Below are 20,000 nucleotides of genomic sequence, written 5' to 3'. Positions count from 1 at the left end.
GTTGTAGTCAATATTTTTTCATGTACAGATGTTTTAAGATTTTTTTGTTCTTGCCTGATGTCTATTTGAATAGTTATCAGATAGTTGGCTCTTTATTTTTTCTAGTTGTTATTTTTAATTGTTTTAAGATAAACCTATAGCTTTTCATAGCCTTTCAACAATTGTATTCCTTCCTTAGCAGTCCAAGAATATCCAAAATCCTCCTTACTGTTTAATGCATGCATTGTTGCATTAACAATACATTGACCACATGATATTTTAAATCGCCTGAATCTTTAATCTCTTCAGATGGATCTTGTTGTAAATTACAGTTATGTGTGTGGTTATTTCTTGTTATTTTCTTTCATTACTTAGCATGAAATACACAGTAAAGTAGATCATTTTTATTTAGGCATTAAAAATGGTCGTGTCTCATGCTTATTATGATTCTGACAGACTTTTGGAGCGTGTACGGTCAAATGACCCAGTATGGAGAGAGAGTGGAACAGCTTTCATCAACTCTGTTACTCGGCTCTTGGAAAGGCTGTTAGATTACCGCAGTGTGATGCAGGGAGATGAAAACTGTGACAAGAGAATGAGTTGCACTGTGAATTTGTTGGTAAGTAATTCTAATTATTTTGTAAAGAATAGTTGTATTATTTTCCATTTAATATATTTTGGAGACAAAATGTTACTAAAGAACTCTTGATAGAATTATTTGCTATGAAATGTGGTGTCAGATAGGACTGGCTGGAATAAAAAAAATCATGATCAATATTTTCAAGGATTATCCTATCATCAGAAATATTTTAGAATTGCATGAATGTTAATTGAATTGGTATACAGTACACTGTATATCAGTTCAATTAACATTCATGCAATTTATGCTTCAACATTTATTAATTTCCTTTACATCTTTTTCAGAACTTTTACAAGAATGAAATAAACCGACAAGAAATGTACATTCGGTACATCTACAAGCTCCATGATCTCCACCTCCCAGCTGGCAATTATACAGAAGCTGCCTTCACTCTGCAGCTACATGCTGATCAGCTGTCTTGGACACAGAGGATGCTGCATGCAGATCACCTCTATCAGGCACAGACGGAGACCCAGCGTAAAGAACTAATTTATATGAAAATTATAGATTACTTTGACAAGGGCAAGGTATGAAAATTTGAATACTTACTTGGAAATTCAGAGTAACTTCAATCTCTTTGAGAGCATGAAAAAATCTGATACAAATATGTTCACTCGAAGAAAACATCTTTTGAGTTGACTTTTGAGAAAGGTTAACCAAATGGCTTTCTTGGTGATTCCTGTATACTTCCTCTATAGTTTGATATTTATAATGTGCCTTTCTTTCAGTGCTGGGAGCAAGGAATTCCCCTTCTTGAAGAGTTAGCAGGACAGTACAAAACCAGATTATATGATTATCAGAGACTAAGTGAGGTGTTAAAACGTCAAGCTTCATTCTACGAAAAGATACTTAGCGGCAAGAGATATGATAATGAATATTTTCGTGTTGGATTTTATGGTCTGGGACTTCCTCTTTTTGTGAGGGTGAGTGTTTCATGTAATGCATCTCTGATTCAGCTTCAGTATTCATCAGTTTTAGATATTTTTTTTTATCAGATGTACATAATAAATTTTTGCTTTTAACTTTGTAAATGATAGAGATAGCAGGGATTATCGATTGTGATGTGCTTGGAGCCTTATCTGAACCAAAACATTTTTCCTTTTCCAGAATAAAGTTTTCATTTATCGTGGACTAGAGTACGAGCAGATTGTGGCCTTTACTCAGAGGATTCAGACGGAATTTCCTCAGGCTAAAATGCTCCACCACAATACTCCTCCTGATGATACTATCCGCTCTTCTGATGGGCAGTATATACAGGTAATAAATTTAAACTGATTGTCATCAAGATTTTGTTAACAATGGTTTCTTTTCCATGTTTCTCAATAATATTAATTTTATTCCTTGTGATATGTTTCCTAATTTATTATCTTTTTTGAGTTGTTGGTAACTTATTTGTTGAACATTTTATTCAACAGTTACTGTATCCAAGGGTAGCCAAGGGTGCCATAATCTCTTGTCAGCCATGCTCCAGCCAAGCATCAAAGTCTGTAACTAATATTGAAAATGACCCTGTAAATTGTGCACTTTTACAGCCTAGCTCATGCAGACACCTCTTGTCCGATGAATTATACCATGCAGCCATGAACCAAACAGGTCATTCCTTTTACAAGCTAATAACTTGGCTACTTAGTCTAGCAGTGCAGTCAGTAGTTTGTTTTCCGAAGTGGTAATAAGTAGCATAGACTTTTGCTCATTGTTTTGTAGGATATTTCTAAAGTCATTTGAGACTCTATAGAACTTGTTGACTAGCAAGCAGTCAGGGAAATGATACTTTGTAGTAAGGGAGCTTGCAACAAAGATCCATAATCATTTTAAATATCAATAAGTCTGAACTGTTGAGTATTATTTTGTGAGAGGCATTTCATTGGTCAGCCATATTATAATCTGTATGCTAGGTCATGCATTTTTCACTGTATGATAACATCTTGTTAACCCGTTAATGATGGGGCGGTTTTGGCTGTGCCTAGTCCACTCACTGGGGTATATTTCTCGCGTGTGGGCCGTCTTGCTAGGGGAATTTGTACGCTGAGGCAGAGGCCCACTATTACCATGCACCATGACTGAGTTTCAAACATTCTCCTTGTACTGTTAGCAGAGTATTTTTTATGTGCAATTTTTTACTGTTTTGTCATATTTAGATGAATATACATAATTTAAGAGGTCTGAGAGAGTTGTAATAGACTGAATATGTTTACTGGAGTTCAGTATACATTTCGTGAAAAAGAAGATTTATCATATGAAGGGAAGATAAAAATAGTGTTTGTTGCAATTTTTATTTCTTATTATTCATTGTTATTTATAATATATACATTTTGTTACACCCATGGTAAGAGGAGAGAGACCCAGGCTAGCCACTCTGCCAGTTGTGATACTTCGGGAAGCAATCAAACTGGCAGAGGGGAATGCTACAGGTGCTGCACAAGACCAGGGTCTCTTTCCTGTTACCATGAGAGTAGCACACCTGGCAATGTCGGTACTTGTTGCCGCGTATCCTTATGTGATTGTTCTCTGTTGCACCCTGGAATCTGACAATGCTGCTGTAGATGAAATGGTTCCAGTTCCATTCTAAGCTTGCAAGCTGAGTCATACACCCTCCCAGTGCCATGTGCACCAGGAAAGTGTTGATGACCACCATGTCGAAAAGATAAAAAAAAGACCTTCTTGTACCACTTCATGGACTTGCGAGTGGTCCGGTAAGAATGAGCCAGTTTATCGCTCAAGTCCACCCCCTTCATGCTGGAGTTGTAGTCTGCCACTACCTTGGGCTTGGTGCACTGCTGCCCACTCCGGCTGGTGAGAGTGACCATCTTGCTATTGTGGACTCTCGACAACACATTGACAGGGCGCTTAGTGACCCAACGAAGGGCCAACTTACTCGTCGCTGTGCTGCGGTAGTCCACGTCTCCGGGGACCTTCACCTGCAGATTAATCGGCATAAACTTAGCCCGCATTGTGCTAACCACATTTGTACTCCGACCCTGCAGGTAACGGAAAAGGGCTTGGGAGGTGCGTACCTTATATCCTGTCCCAAACAAGTCCACAACACCTATCAAGTCAATGAGGCTCTTCATTGAGGCTGGAAGCTCACCTTTGTCCCTGCCCACATAAATCTGGAAGGTGCTCGCCTACCCCTGAGTGGGGCCAATGCTCATGGCCAGCTTGTACACTTTAACCCCAAAGCGTGCGCTCTTGTCGGGGATGTACTTCATGGCCTGGAAGCGCCCCTGGAACTTCTATAGACTCTCATCGATGAATATCCTCATAGGAGGGGTGTAGACGTTAACAAACTGACAAGAGAGTAGGTTGAGGAGAGAGCATAACTTCCATAGGTGGTCTTTAGCACTGGGAGCACTGTGGTTGTCGACCACATGTAGGTGCCTTGTGATGTCCTCAAAGCTATCCCTTGTCATTGTTTGCCGGATTGTGGGCAAGGCATACTGGGGGCCAGTTGACCAGCAGTACCTCAGTGAGGGCTTGGGATTCAAGCTCATGACAAGCTGAACCCCAAGATAAACGCTCAGCTTGATGACACTAAGATCCTCTCATTCCTTCATATGGGAAGGTGTGAAAGGTGGTTGCTGATGGAAATACCTGGAAAAAGCAATAATGTAGAACCTGATGCAAAGGTGGCATAATATTATACCATATACACATTATTCAGTGCAGGAGACTTACTAGTTAGTCTCCTGACCAAGTATATCCAGGAGTTCATCTGTGACGAATTGGGAGAACATGACCGAAGCTTAAGAATCCTTTTCCAGGTCAGGAACATTGACCCAGGGCAGCCGATGAATCCAAAACGCTTTGGCCTTCTGAACCCTGGGGTTCCAGGAGCATTCCATTCCAATGCCCTTGCCTGAACTGTGGACAGCGGTTCATCTGAGTTGAACGACATGGTCGCAAAGTCCACATGGGCTGGGTGATAGGGCGTACAGCATTCACTTGCTGCTAGTACACCCAAGAATACCCTGGCATTTCAGCCATTTAGAGCCGAAATAGCCCTATCATGAATAGGTTAAAATATGTATATATATCTTATGACATGGTACACATGATGCCTCGGAAAAATTAGGACAAGAAATCAGGACCCCGACGTGAAGACTTGGAAAGTGATCGTGAAAAAGTACGTCAATGTCATTAATGGGTTAAGTAAAAATGCAAGGATTATACTCTGCCAGAACAGTCACACATTTTATATGGCCGTATGAAAATGAATTTCTGTATAATCTTTAGCTGAAAAACAGTTCTGTAATAATGAAGAAAATTTAATTTATACCTCGTTAGATATGTGGACTTTAAAACCAGTGAGACTTCATAAAAATAAACTATATTTCTGAGCATCCCATAATTATATTTGGCAAACTCCTCTTGAGTGTATTTCTTTAGATTGCATTAGTTTTTTGTTTGTTTTTGCTTACTCTTGCCTATTTTTGACATCCCCTTCCTTTGAAAATGATATATACAATTATTTGATAATGATTTTAAGTGAAATATTGCTGATAGTAATAGATAATGTTTAGTTGATATTTTCAAATACTACTTTCTCACTGTTTATTAATACTATTCTTTGCTTTGAAGAAAGTCAGTTAACATTACATACCATTTCTCCCTTACTGTTTTTTCTAGTATTTCCCAAAGTCACATATTTCATTTTCACAATTCTATTACAAATATTTTGCAACCTTTTGCATTTGTAGTAATCACAGTACAATCAAAACCAGAGTTGTTCTTACATGTATGGATTTTTAATGGTATTTTTATACATTTATGTGTGATTTGCTTTTTTAAAGATTGTTGCTTACAAACCAACTTTCAAAGTAGTAGATTTATACAAAGGAGTCTTTTCCAACTTATTTTCTTCTTTTTCACTACTTTGATGCCATGCAAAACTTCTCCCGTCCAGGTAATCCTCGTAGTATGCAGACATTTTCTTGAATAATTTTTTGTTCTCAGTGAAGAGATTGTTGCAATCCTTATATAGTCATCAAATAACATGTATTCATACAATCAAGTGATTGATTTAATTGAAAGATTTTGCATGTGTGGATATTGGATTGGATCTGAGACTCAGACAGATAGATGCTTACACCTACACCCACACCGACACCCACACCCACACCCACACCCACACCCACACCCACACCCACACCCACACCCACACCCACACCCACACCCCACCCACACCCCACACCCACACCCCACACCCACACCCACACTCACACTCACACTCACACTCACACTCACACTCACACTCACACTCACACTCACACTCACACTCACACTCACACTCACACTCACCCACACCCACACCCACACCCCACACCCCACACCCACACCCCACACCCCACACCCACACCCACACCCCACACCCCACACCCCACACCCCACACCCCACACCCCACACCCCATATCCTACACCCCACACCTTCACCTTCACCTTCACTTGCTATTGCACTTTCCCCTCCACATATAATTACATCTGGTCTTACACTCTTGCACATTCACTTACACTTCACTTACATGTCATTTTCAATACACTTACAATGCACATACACTTCACTTTCACTTCACTTACACTTCACATACACTTCACTTACACTTCACTTCAATTACACTTCAATTACACTTCACTTACACTTACACTTCACTTCACTTCACTTCACTTACACTTCACTTCACTTCAATTATACTTCAATTACACTTCAATTACTCTTCAATTACACTTTAATTACACTTAAACTTAGGCTTTTACTTTCATGAGTGCACACTTACACACACACAAACAGAAACATAAGAAACAAAAGAAAGCTTTTAGAACTTCAGTACTGAATTCTTCCCAACAGATCTGTGCAGTGAAGGCTGTCCCTGAACCTAATCTCAAGTTTGAGGGTATTGAAGTGGACGAAAGAATCCTTAAATATTACACCGTGAACCATGTCCGTCATTTTGTGTATGATCGGCCTACGTATCGCGGCCCAGCGGATAAAGAGAACGAGTTCAAGGTAAGCTGACTCAATATAGAAATTGCAAATACAGGAGATGGATTGATATAAAATAGTTTTTATATTTTCATTTTTAGATGTAGCATCTCCAGATCAAAATGGAAGTCAAAATGATTTGTAAAGAAATAATCTTTATTTATTTAGGTGTAAATATGATTGTTCAATATAATTTCTGGGTAAGCAGACTCCAATATTATTAACCTTTACATGTAAATGTCAGAACTTGTGGATTGAGAGAACTACATACACAACTGAATGTGAGCTACCTGGTATCCTCAAGTGGTTTGAAGTTGTTGAACAAAGGATAGAACAGTTGTGCCCTCCTCAATATGCTTGTGAAACTGTGGAACGCAACAACAAACAGCTTCGACAAGTTATGCAGCACTATCGTGCTAATCCTCAGGTATGTCTTGAAGTAGTCATATTTTTCTTGGGCTGTTTGTAAAGATCAGGCCATCCATCCTCATATATAGTAATATTGTAGATATGATTTTTTTTTTGTAATTATTACTTACCAATATGTTCAAGAGATATGTAGATATTCCTTGTTTCACATTTTGTACATCATATTTTCTAGTATGAAATGCTATGCACATTGGTAATTAGGTCTTTCACATCCTCTATCCCATGTGATATCCATGATAGGTTATGGTAATTAACTATTGTATAACTTCTGGGATTCATTTTTGGCTAGATATATTTCCAATAGTATTTCTGAAGTTACACTCTACTTTGTATTGTGATCATGGGATTTAGTATAAATATGTGTATTAATGTAGCATATTCTCACTTTACTAAATTGCGAACATCTAATACTAGATACATATTTAGCTATATTTAGGTTTACTTGATGGTGTAGTATATCGTATAATATATCTAGTTCCTTAAGCTTTTTCTTCTTCAAGTTACATCTTGGTGGGGATATGTAAGATGTTCTCTTTAAAATGTGAACATTTGCGGCAGTAGTTCCTATGTTTTTGCATATGAATCTAAAGCCATCTAGAATATAAAATCTAGGACAAAGCATGCCTGCTATTCTAAATTCTTCATATATATGTTAGAACCTCAGATATCAAGACAAGCCATTTTTTCCATTTAGGATAACATTCAGCCCTTCACAATGAGGCTACAAGGCACCATTGATGCAGCCGTAAATGGAGGCATTGCAAAGTACCAGGATGCCTTCTTTGGGCCTGACTACCTGGTGGTGTATCCAGAGTATGCTGATCATGTTAATAGACTCAAGGTCCTCATATCAGATCAGGTGAGGAAATCTTTTATTGTTATTAATATTATTTTTATGATAGTTGTTGCTGTTGCTGTTGTTATTATAATTATTGTTTTTTTACTGTTATTATTATTGATATAATCATTATAATAGTTATAAAAGTAATAATAATAATTATTATTAGTATTAGTATTTGTTTTCACTCAGCGGCTCTGGAAATTAACCAGAGTTTGTTGGCATCTGTTTTAGGGTTAATTACAAAAATTGGGAGTGTGGACAAGGTATTTTTTTTTATTAGTATTAGTATTTGTTTTCACTCAGCGGCTCTGGAAATTAACCAGAGTTTGTTGGCATCTGTTTTAGGGTTAATTACAAAAATTGGGAGTGTGGACAAGGTATTTTTTTTCCTTGGTGTTCATTCTGGACAAGTTTCGGTATCACCTGGCATTATGAACCCACCCTCGCCATTATATGATTGTTGTTATTGTTATAAAATTGTATAAAGTAGCATTATCATCAGTGGTCGTACAGTAGTGGTATTAGTAGTAGTATCATTACTAATAGTATTAATAGTTATAGAAATAGTAGCAGCAGTGGCTATAATATATACAGTAGTATACGTAAGGCCCTCAGTACCAAGAGGAAAGGAACAAACAACTGATCGCATCACAGCTAATTGCTGATGCTACTCTTAGCCCATTGCCGATAGGGATGTTTTGGCTCCAGATCAAAATGCAGAGATATTTCAAATGCATAAGCCTTAACACCTTGGGCTATTTGCCTGCACTGGCTTCGGCCAAACGCTAAGTGCCTGATCAATCGGCTATCCAGGAGGATAGCCAAGATGAAATACTTGTCCGTGGGTGCTGGTGCTGCCACCACTTAACATGATATCTTGTCACCCATTGTTAACCCATTTGCGCTGGATGACGTGCTGACATGTTTTGTGGTTTTTGCGTCAGACGGCAGTGACGAGATATTTGGCCAAGGCTGCTGCTCGGGGTGAGTGAGCGGACAGCCCAGGCTCGTGGCTAGTGCGCCTGAGAATCCTGAGGCGTTAGGCCTATGCCTTTGAAAACCCTGGCATTGTGACCATTCAGAACTGGAATTGCCCTGGCGTGAATGAGTTAATGGATAAACCAATCTAAATGCTTTCTAATGTGGGAGCATTTGGTCAGAATCTGGTATTTAGTTTGCGAACTCCCACTTTTTTTCTTTGGGTGACTTTTAACTACTTTGAGGGTAGAAAGGGCTGTACAGGCATTTAGAGGAAGGGTGAATATAGTGGTGTCCAGCAGGAAACCTCATTTGGCTCATTGGTGTATATTTCCCTTCTTGTACACAGAACTATGAAGGGAAAAACAGGAAAACACGCAAGCCTTTTCACTATATTGATTTCCTGTCTTTCGCTTTGTTGTTTTGTGTACAACCTGCTTAGCATGAACCCTTCACATCTCCCTTCCTCTGTTCATATGTGTGTGTGTGTGTGTGTGTGTGTGTGTGTGTGTGTGTGTGTGTGTGTGTGTGTGTGTGTGTGTGTGTGTGTGTGTGCGTGTGAGTGTGAGTGTGAGTGTGAGTGTGAGTGTGAGTGTGAGTGTGAGTGTGAGTGTGAGTGTGAGTGTGAGTGTGTGTGTGTGTGTGTGTGTGTGTGTGTGTGTGCATCCGTGCGTGCGTGCGTGTGCGCTTGTGCATGTGCTACTGTACTCAAGAGATTATAGCACATAAAGTATTCCATAAGCTGCACTACTTCCCCGTTCATGTGAAAGAATCGAGCAACTCATTCATGATGTCTTTTTGTTTTGTACACTTGTGAGGCAGAGTGTGTAGACACCTACAAATCTGACCATATATCATCTTATATATCTTCTTTCTATATTTAAACCTAATGGCCTTGATATAATAAAGTTTGATATCATCCCCTCTGAGATGGTGTCAGCAGATGGATTAACATGTCATTCATGACGTCCATCTGTTTTGAACACTCATCAGGCAAGGTGTGTAGATGCCTTGATGCTAGACCAAATGAGCCAAACAAACTCAAGGCATGACTAGCTGGGAGAGGGAAGCAACATAGCTGAGTCTATGGCCATGCTAGCCTGTGGAATTGAGGGAGCGTGAAGGCTGACAGTCACATGACCAAGGCCCTTCTTGGCTACTACCCTCACCCCTCACATCCTTCTGTTCCTGGACAAAGATAGTAAAAGAACAAACATGAAGGGAAGATGAGGAGTCATTGATGCATAAATTATGCAAGAGAGAAACAGACTTGCATATGTACTTGCCCCCCATCTCCTCATCAAGCCAAGAGACTAGGTAGTTGAAGAGGGGCAGACAGGAAGAGGAACATTGAAGCAGGGAGCAAAGAGCAGAAGAAAACAAAATAGGAAGCAACAAGAAGGAACAAAACTCACTTTCCCTTGGTGAGAAATGAACTTAGGAAAGGAGCCTAGAATAATAAATTGCCCTTAACATGGTGAGAAAGGGGAAGGAATTCTATGAATTGACAAAATAGAGCAGTCATGAACACAAAGTGCAGAAAAACTGTGAGACACAGGGCACAGCATTTACACCTTGCAGCATGGAAATATATCTGTACTTTCCTTATAGCTGCAGAGTTTACAGCATTGTGGAACAGGAAGGGTTGGTAAGCAAGATGTTACATAGCTGGATTATTCTCGTATTTTTGTCTTTTCTGGTTCTTGGACATGTCTTGCAACTGATATGGGTGCATCATGGCAACTTAGTTGAGATTGCTGATTGAGTTTATACCTGATCACTATAACCCTCACAGAAAAAGTATCAATAGATAAGAAAATATATATTTATGTTTGTATGTATATGTATGCATACTTTCATGTACTGCATATAGTATTCATATACATACAAGTATGTGTGTGCACTGTTTCCTTTGGTTTTATTGTATTTTACTTTAGATAATTAGAAGATACCATAGAAGGTTTGAATATTGCAGTAGAATTTACTGTAGCCTCCTCCTGCACACTCAAACTTTGGAAAGATTTCTTAAAAGTTATTTAAATATTCTTGTTTCTGTTTGAGAAAGATAATCTAAGACAAACTATCTTTGCAGACCATGATCTTGGAGGGAGCCCTAGAGCTCCATGGCAAAATCGCACCGCCTGCCAATCAACCTCTTCATAGAAGATTAGTAGAGGTACAGTTGTAAATTTGTATGTAGTGTTGTTATTTGCCAAAATCCTGCTGCACTTGAATGAAATGCAAAATCCATAAATAAAAAGAATTGATGAGAAATATTATTTTTGCAGGTCTTTGAAGGTTTACGAGCCAAAGTCCGGAAGATGTGCTCAACCCCCCAGTCTCAACGATCAACCTCATCTCTCCAGTCAACTCCCCCCCCTCCTCCAACCCATAGGAGGGCAGACTCTGATCCTGCTACAGAATTCAGGAGAATGGGATCAATTATCAAGTAAGGAAGACACTTGTTGTTGTTGTTGTTGTTGTTGTTGTTGTTGTTTTTTAGCCATGATTCTTCAATTCCATATTATTTTGATTTCAAATGAATGTTACTTATAGTTGATGATAATAGATAAAATAAGATTTATCTTTATTTTTTGTATTATTTCTTCCAATGTATTTGTTAGTAAAAAGTATCCATTTTGATTGCTTGTTTTCATAAGCTGATTCTTTTTCATGGCTATTCATGGATTTTTTTTTACATTATCTTATTGTCAGTTGGATTACTAAGCTGTCAGAGCAAAAGTGGGAGACAAGAAGAAACACCAGAAAAATAATACTTAATCCTTCAGATATCTTACTATTTCTTAAAATCTGGTATCTAAAATACTTCCTAGAATCTTGATACAGTTGGCCATAACAAACACAGATGACAATGATCATATGTTACAATGAGATGGTAGGTGGCATTATAATAGCCATGGAGGGAACATCCCAGAGATGTTTTCCTAGGTAACAAAGCATGAAGGAGCTGTGCAAGACCCACTAACTCACCACACAAACTTGTCCGACATCAAAAGTTGACATCAAAAGGTATATGGAGGAACAGCATATCAACAATCTCTATGATTTGCTGGATAGTAGTGTGTAGCTGAAAGCTTTGTTGATAGGAATGAATCAGATGAATCATTGACTGGTGCCAGATGAATCATTGACTGGTGCCAGATGGATATACCAATGTGCTTCATGGAAAAACTCCATGTATGAAGCCATAAAGATTCCTTGAAATGGTATAGTGTGCCCAATGAGAGACTTTTCCCGAGAGAGCTCGACTAGAGGAGAGAGAGAGCTTCAGATGACACCAAAGGAAAACATCCTCTTGTCAACCAGTGAGTCTCATCTCTGTTTTATGATCTTGTCATACATGGTAAGGTCTGCAGGTAGCATCCTGCTCAACCAGCCAGTGACTAGAGTAACATTAACCCAGTGCTCCTCAGAAGTTATGACTCTCATCTGCAGTTGATGATCACTTTTCACTTAACCCCATGCGGATGGGGGATAGATTTGCTTGACCAGGTTCCAGGATGGTTTTTATTTCAGAACGATGCAGCTCCACACAACATACCTTGACTTTTTCCACTCTCTTTTAGTTGCTCATTGTTGAGCTAGAGCCATTTGTGTGTTTTACTGTATTTAGTGACTTATATCTGTCATATCACAGGCTCCATCAATGTTGCAGTTGACTAAAATTGTAGTATATGATCCATATCAGCTTATTATTTTCTTTATACTCAGTGTGATAGAAGTATTGCTGTTTTATGGGAAGACAAAAAACAACTTTTATTTCTTTGTGTATGTGTGCTGTCATGAAAGAATATGAAACATATAACCATCTACAATGAAGATAACATTTGGAGGTAGGGAAGAGGAAGGAAACTTGTGCTTATGACTATGAGTGCCACAGTAAAAGACATCCCTACTGCCACAGGGGCACATTGTAGACATTAGGCATGCTTTGAGTCATCTTCCTCCTCTAGTTCTGCCTGCACATCCTTCATCTGCTGTGCTTTAGAGCAAGAGGTTGGCAACTTGCTATGTGCCATGGCTCTATAAAGATAGCGCTTGCTAGATACTGTAGATGGGTGCTATTCAAGGTTCTCTTTCCAGCTGGTGCTAGAAGATTATGGTGCAATCTAGGTTTTGGATGTTCGGTGAAACCCATTTTGCTTAATATTACAGCAATTATAGTAATTATGACTGCAATTGCCATCATCACTCACTCATTACTCATAGCACAATAAGATGATACAGTGATCCAAAATCCTCGAACATCGTCAGGCCAGAGCTCCTGCGTCATGTCTGATGAAAAAACACGTCACTGTCTGTGAATGGAGAATGTATCAGTGGAAGTTTACTGACAATGTTGTTGAAGAGAACCCCAGGATGAGGACCGACTATGCACCCAGGCCATGGGTGATAAGGCCCTTGAAAGACAAAAGGAACTCAGACATTGAGGAAAAATCCCTAGTGTATTTGACAACATTATCTTTTTCTCTTACTTTTTAGAGAACTTTGATTATAACCTTGGGTGGCTAGTAGAAGCCATGGAAAAGGCTGATGGGGACTCATTTCAGTGAGAATGTCCTAGTGTGATATGAAGGATTCATGCTGAATGAAAAAAAAAAAAACAGCAAGCATGTGAATATACTGAAGGCCTTTCCACTTCATAGCCTCTAGGTCATGTGTTTTTTGTTGCTGTTGTTGTTTTGTTGATGTCAGGATTACTTAGATGCATAAAAGAAAGAAAGAAAGAAAGAAAAATTCTCAATTTTGAAGTCTGATAGATACCAGTTTCAGAAGATTGGGTAAAAGTGGATTCATTGATTAACCCATTCACGCCGGGGCGGAATTTCGCCTACTCCCGATAACGCCGGGAAGATTTCAAGCGCGCAACCGTTCGTGCCGGGGTGTTTTCTCGCTGCGCGCGGTCGCTCTGACGCTCGCAGAGCGTTTTTCACCCACCCTATCCTTATGGTTTGCGTGATTGCGTCTAAAGTGTAGTCATGTGTAGAAAGTAGTGCTATGTTCAGAGGATGTATATCAGTCGAAAAAGATGTTACAGCACTGTTTTTTTAGTGTTATTCTATTGAACTTTTTCCATATTCTTTACTCCTATGTTGTAATACCAATGGGAAGTGGAAGCATTCTTCTAGTGAGGTAACAAACATAGTTTTTTTTTTTTCAATTTTTTTTTCTTCCTAAAAGAAAAGAAAGAGAATATGAACAACCATACATGTGCATACAAGTGAATGCAAGTAACAGCAATGTTTTTTCAAGTGTCATTTTCTTTTAGTGGGGCAACAAAAAGATGTTATATAATTTTTTTTTTTTTTTTTTTTTTATTCCTCGGCCAATTACTATTGATTTTACGATAGTCTTTCGACTCAGATCATCATATTCAACAAATCAGAAACAGAAATCACCATGCCGTACTCAAGATTACGTATGTACCTTTGACGTCATTCATATTACGTTATATCCCATTTTCTACTATTTAGAAGGATAAACTAAAGTAGCTAAGACAAATCAAGTATGAAAATCGAATTGTACTAAGAATAATCTATCATTCTAATGCGGACGTTTCAGCACGTCGCTACTGGCCTCCCGGCGCGCGGGCCGAAAATGTAGCACGTGCCAGGACGTCACCCGGGTCCGGGGCTTTTTTCGACCACGTGTCAGCACGTCAACCGGCGCGAATGGGTTAACAAAAAAAATAAAAATTTCTTCAGTATTCCTGATCTGATGCATCTCTTTTCAGCTCCCCTTTGCCACCACTGCCATCTGATAAGTGTGCTGTTAGTGTAAGTTCTTCCTCCACATCCGGCCACTCCTCACAGAGATCATCGCAGGCATCCTCACTATATGCTCATTTCCACTCAGCTTCTCATGATGATGAGTTGTATGCCAAGCCTCAGGTAACAAAAAGCCTTGTATTCTCAAGAGGTGAATGCATTATACAAATGAAAACAAACCCTCTCTGTCCCTTACTTCTCTCTCTTCGTCTACTTTTTCCTTTCTGTGAAAGCTGAGGCATTAATTATTCAATTAATTTTTATCAGGAATGGGATGAGGGAGTCGCCAATATGCGTGACTCACGTCCCCGATCTGCCTTTATTACGGACAGCAGAGGCTCATCCCCAAAGTCTCTCTCCAAGTCCCTCAACAATGATTATATGATTGTACCTTCTCAGAAAATGAGGTTAGTCAAAGAAGACACAAAGAGGAATGAGATCAAGGAAAAAAGATGTTGAGGATTCAGAGGGTCATATATTGCAGTTAAACAGGGTTGATAATTTGTGTTCATTTTTTAGAAGCAATACCAGTTAGCATTGAGCTCTCAGATTGTTGTGGAATTTTCATCAAATTTTGTTAAAATTGTGAAAATTGTTGGGCCCTCAGGATGGTTGATCGCTTAGAGGAACCTCAGCATATTTTTTCACTTAGTTTCTGTAATTTCATTTTCAAATTATTTAGTGCCAGCTTAGCACAAATTAGTTTTTTACTCTTCTCATTGATATCATCTTATGCAGCTTTGTATTTGATACAACATAGACCTCTATCAGTTGTTGTATAGCAAAGATCTTATCAGGGCATATCTAATTTAATTATTACTATTGTTTTATAACAACTTATTTATTTTTGCAGCAGTTCTGATGAAAACAGACGGTCTCGCCACTCTCGTCCACCAAGCCCTCATTCAGCAAGAATCTCTGGTACTCATGACTCACTCAACACTTCATGGAGTGATTCACATGGATCACAAGAATCTCTTCCCCCTCTTCCGCCAAGAGGTACGATGCTCAGATCCTGTTCGTCTAGATAAATTTTTATACAGATTCATTTTTCTTATTTTCTGATGCACTTATATTTCATAAGTCTCTGGTGTAGTCTATTACATGATGAAATTGATTGAAACATAAATAAATTTGAGGTAGTAAGAGACTGAAAGCTTGATGAAGCAATTGTATTTTATATTGCATATATTGGGGAGAAAATGTACAATGTGCAAAATAATCTAATACTGTATAGTCTTGACTATCAGGCATAAGTTTTTACCTTCAGCCTAAGGGAATGCTTTGATAAAATATTTTGTAACAATTCTCTCAAAGAATTAAAGATTTTTTAACATGAAGCTTGGTAATTACTAGCTTGCTCTCTGCAGCATGCCATAACTTCTGGTAATTAGCCTTGATAGTTTTTATTTTTTGGTTATTTCACTGGAGTGGTAATTTATAGAAATCAAATAGTTGCCAGATGTGTCTTGCATAGAAAACCCTAAAATTCTGCCAGTCCATGACACAATAAAAGGTTACACCAGATTTAAGTGTAAAAATATATGATTACTACTGCATCATATATTATTTGTTTCATTATGGCTTTGTACATTAATTTATCTGGTTAATGAAATATGAAATACTTGAATCTAATAACAGCCAGCATTGTGAATATGGAATTTCTGAGTATCTAAATGATCCTTTGGCAAATTTGTGAACTCACAAATATGCCACAAAGGTAAAATCAAAAGACTATTCATGTTACCTTACGCAGATCATTTTCCAGGAAACGAAAGACAGACTCGGTCAGTTAGCCTTGGGGGGGAGGAAGACGCTCCTCCTCCAGTGCTCCCCAAGAGGATGGGCAAGAAGGTACGTGCTGCCAGTTTCAACATGGGGGACAAGACCAATAGCTTGTCTGAGTGATGTAGTTGGTGTAGAAAGGAAACTCCTGATAATCTTTATTGTATGATGGTGCTACAAGAAATTATACTTTTTTAGCTTCACGTAATTTGTCAAATAGAAATGATGCTTGAGGCCTATTAGGAATCAGTGTGAATTTTCAATTAACTGTACATAGAGACTGCTTGATTGCGGGCCATGTAGTAGTTTGTGACAGAAATGGAATTCATTCATAGTATTCTGAAGTACAGTATGCACATTTTCCCTTCTCCTCTATTGTTATTTATCACCACAACATAACTTTGTACAGTGCTCGTCGCCTGCCATGTTTGGGTCTGATCAGCTCCTGGGTGATGGTGTGGATGGAAGCAGCAGTAGCGGCGGTGGCCTCAGTAACGGCTTTCCTGCCTCCACCCCTGGCACCCCTCCGTTGCTCTCACCGCGTAACCACCGCACTCCCCCACCACCACCTATACCTCCCAAGTCAACTTCTACCCCACTCACTCCACTGTCACCACCCTCAAGCTTCACCCTCAACACTTCTGGTGATGACTTAACACCTACCACACCAACTAATATATACATAGGTGATATAGAAAATACGCATCCCAGTCTTCACGAGAACTATTCCGTGCCACCTCGACTTCAGCCATATCCTCCACCATCTTCCTGAATCTTCTTGTGCTTTTCCCTAGAAGTGCTGGTGTTCGCATTTTGATGTGTTGGTATGGTTTCTCTTTGGAATTACTCACATAATTCTGTTTTGTTTTCATTTGTGTAATTTGATTTCAAACCCAGATATTGTATCATATTTATTAAGGCATGCATATTTGGGTTAATTTTGAGTGAAATTTCAAAATATACATCAGAAGATTTCACAAATTTCATTATTTGTTATAAACTTGAATCTTCTGTTATGTCAGAAAATTTTCTGAGGATATTTTAGACACTGTTGTATATCTTGTTGCCATAAAGTATGCTAATTTCATAATGTAGAAAATATAATTTATGTGAGTACACTCAATTACAAACACACAGAAAATCTCACTCATATTTTCCTTTTGCAACAAAAAATTGACATGCAGCCTTTTTGCCTGTCTGCCTCTGTCTGTCTCTTTCTTTGTCTCTCTCTCTCTCTTTCTCAATCTCGTTATAAATCTTGTTATTGAAATCTCAGTCTCAGTCTCTCTCAATCTCTGTCATTCTCATTCTCATGCATATATTGTACACATATATATTTTAATCATACCAATACATGATTACTTTCTGTTTCTCCCCAGGAAAGTGTTTGTGAATGCAAATCTTACTGTTTTTCATCTGTGGTCAACATCTTGCCTTCTCTGCTTCCATTTTATATATGATCATACCCAATCATCCTTATTCTTGCTCCACAGTTGAAATCTGACCAACTGTTGAGTTTTAATGGAGTCTTGTCCATACTTATTCTAATGTTAAGATTTCAAAGAAGTAACTATGTTGGAATAACTCAAAAGGAATCAAAACTGATCTTGAGAAAATATATAAACTACCTTGTCAGATAAAGGTGACTTCATGAAAAATGGAAAAGTCAAGCATGTGTATAGTTACATATTTCATCATAGAATATCTTTTGATAACTTAGGTTATGAAAGGAACTGAAATGATATTGTTTTCCTTCTCATGGCCTATTGTTAACTGTATGGACAAGATGCTTGTATTGCTTAGTAGACTGGCTGTGTCTTAAATCTTTGTCTTTATTTTATTTTAAAGTGAAAAAGCATATCAGGATGGTTTTCTTTGTTTTTTCTGAGAAAAATATCCAGTAAGATAGTTTGCACTATCAATATCTGACTAGAATAACATAAGTTAAAAAAAATCAATATATCAAAAGTACAATTTAGCATTATAACAGGTAATACTGACGTTCTTCTGACTACATTTTTTATTCTTTTCGATCAGATATCAATTAATGATCAAGATGAGCCAACGTGTGATTGATGCACATGCTCTGAAAATAGCAATATTTCAGTCAGACAATAAAACAGATCTGAAGGGGAAAATATCATTAATAATCATTTAGACTTCAGTGATGCAAGTCTGGTCTACATATCATGTCAGCTAACTTTGGTTTGTTGGTTAGCTTTAGTGTGACTATTTACTCTACCAATATAAAGGCATCTAGCTGATCCTCAATATTGTTTGGGATTAGAAAGGAATGAATGTATATGATAAGGTGTTCTTTTCCTTTGTCCTATTTTTTACATGTGAGATGGAACTTTAACCTGCAAGGAATCTGTATAAAAGTATATATAATAGAAGACTAATTTTTGCATATTACATAGTAGTGATATAGAAAATTAGAGGCTTTTGATATTGTAAGTTGATGCTTAGATCTTGAAGCTATTTATTCATACATGTTAGACCATCTGATTCTTTTAAGAACTGTATTTACATCTAGTCACTGCCGAAGACAAACTTAGGCTGAAATTATGGCTAGTTTAGTTAAGCCTTAGAAATGCTATGATATTTTGAGATGACAGTAACTGAATACTATGAATGAAATGTGAATGGAATTATCCTTTGTTTACTTTTACTTTTCTGTTTTGTTTTTTGAAGTCTTCATTCTTTATTTTTATCCTTTGTTTTCAGTATAATCATTCACCTGTATGTGGTAGTGTTTCAATGACTATTTATCAACTATGTTTTGAATGGAAAATTCATAAAGCATTTGTTTATTAGGGTTTATCTAAGCTGACAGCAATGATCTGAAAAAAGGTGAACTGAATCTGGTTTCCAGTTAAGTTTGTTTTTTCTTTATACACAAGAGATTGTGGCTACTGCTTTGGAATAGCTGGTGCCATACTTGTTATTGAGTGTCTGGTGGTAGCCATGAGTGTTGGTATCTTATAAGGTCAATAGTTTGCCGTAGTAGTAATACATATTTACAGGTTGTCAATACAAATATGATGTACTCATGGTGTAGACCTTACAGTATTTTGTATATATAGAGAAAAAATAAAAGGTGCTCCATCTTGCCTTTAGAGATTGTCTTTATAAAAGCATTTTCATTTGTATAATAGATCAAAATGTACAGTTATCAAACTTTTATGTTATGAACTGCATGTGATGATATATGAGTATGCACTGTATACTATATTATTTTATAAAGTAGTATTAATATCTGTATTGTCACTAGGAAATAATTTCATTACTGTTTTGTTGATCTTGATATGCATTTAGCATAATACATCTTATATTGAATATTATACTTCTTTTTGTGTTATTTCTGTATCTGCAATATTGTATACCTTTATTTTAAATTTTGTGTTAGTTCTGTGCATTATTTTGATGTTTTAAGTATATTTTTTGTGATAATTATAGACTTGATTTGGCGGATGACGTTATGCATTAATGTCACAATAGTTGTTATATTTATTGTACAATATTTTTTCTTCGTTCTTCCACTTCAAAGTGTATACAACAAGAAGTGTGCAACTGTATTG

The 20,000-nt window shown here is 37.7% G+C and overlaps 1 protein-coding gene across 1 annotated transcript in view; it reads left to right on the top strand.

The window, feature by feature from the left end:
- Nucleotides 1–20,000, top strand: part of spg (dedicator of cytokinesis spg) — a 58,851-nt gene that overhangs the window by 36,945 nt on the left and 1,906 nt on the right. The window contains 14 exon segments of the mRNA XM_086552505.1: nt 436–598; nt 904–1,146; nt 1,348–1,542; nt 1,727–1,876; nt 6,463–6,621; nt 6,842–7,024; nt 7,721–7,885; nt 10,938–11,021; nt 11,134–11,294; nt 14,601–14,757; nt 14,902–15,041; nt 15,488–15,633; nt 16,391–16,488; nt 16,829–20,000. The exon segment at nt 16,829–20,000 is cut by the window's right edge and continues 1,906 nt beyond it. Coding sequence (XP_086408631.1) covers nt 436–598; nt 904–1,146; nt 1,348–1,542; nt 1,727–1,876; nt 6,463–6,621; nt 6,842–7,024; nt 7,721–7,885; nt 10,938–11,021; nt 11,134–11,294; nt 14,601–14,757; nt 14,902–15,041; nt 15,488–15,633; nt 16,391–16,488; nt 16,829–17,191 — 2,407 coding nt within the window. The 3' untranslated portion in view covers nt 17,192–20,000.

The sequence above is a fragment of the Penaeus japonicus genome, unplaced genomic scaffold (assembly GCF_977035675.1).
Source record: "Penaeus japonicus unplaced genomic scaffold, GWHDUDI00000001_assembly GWHDUDI00000027, whole genome shotgun sequence".
In the NCBI taxonomy this organism is placed as follows: Eukaryota; Metazoa; Arthropoda; class Malacostraca; order Decapoda; family Penaeidae; genus Penaeus; species Penaeus japonicus.
Note: the sequence above shows the minus strand (reverse complement) of the source record. Positions and strands in the feature narration are given on the sequence as shown.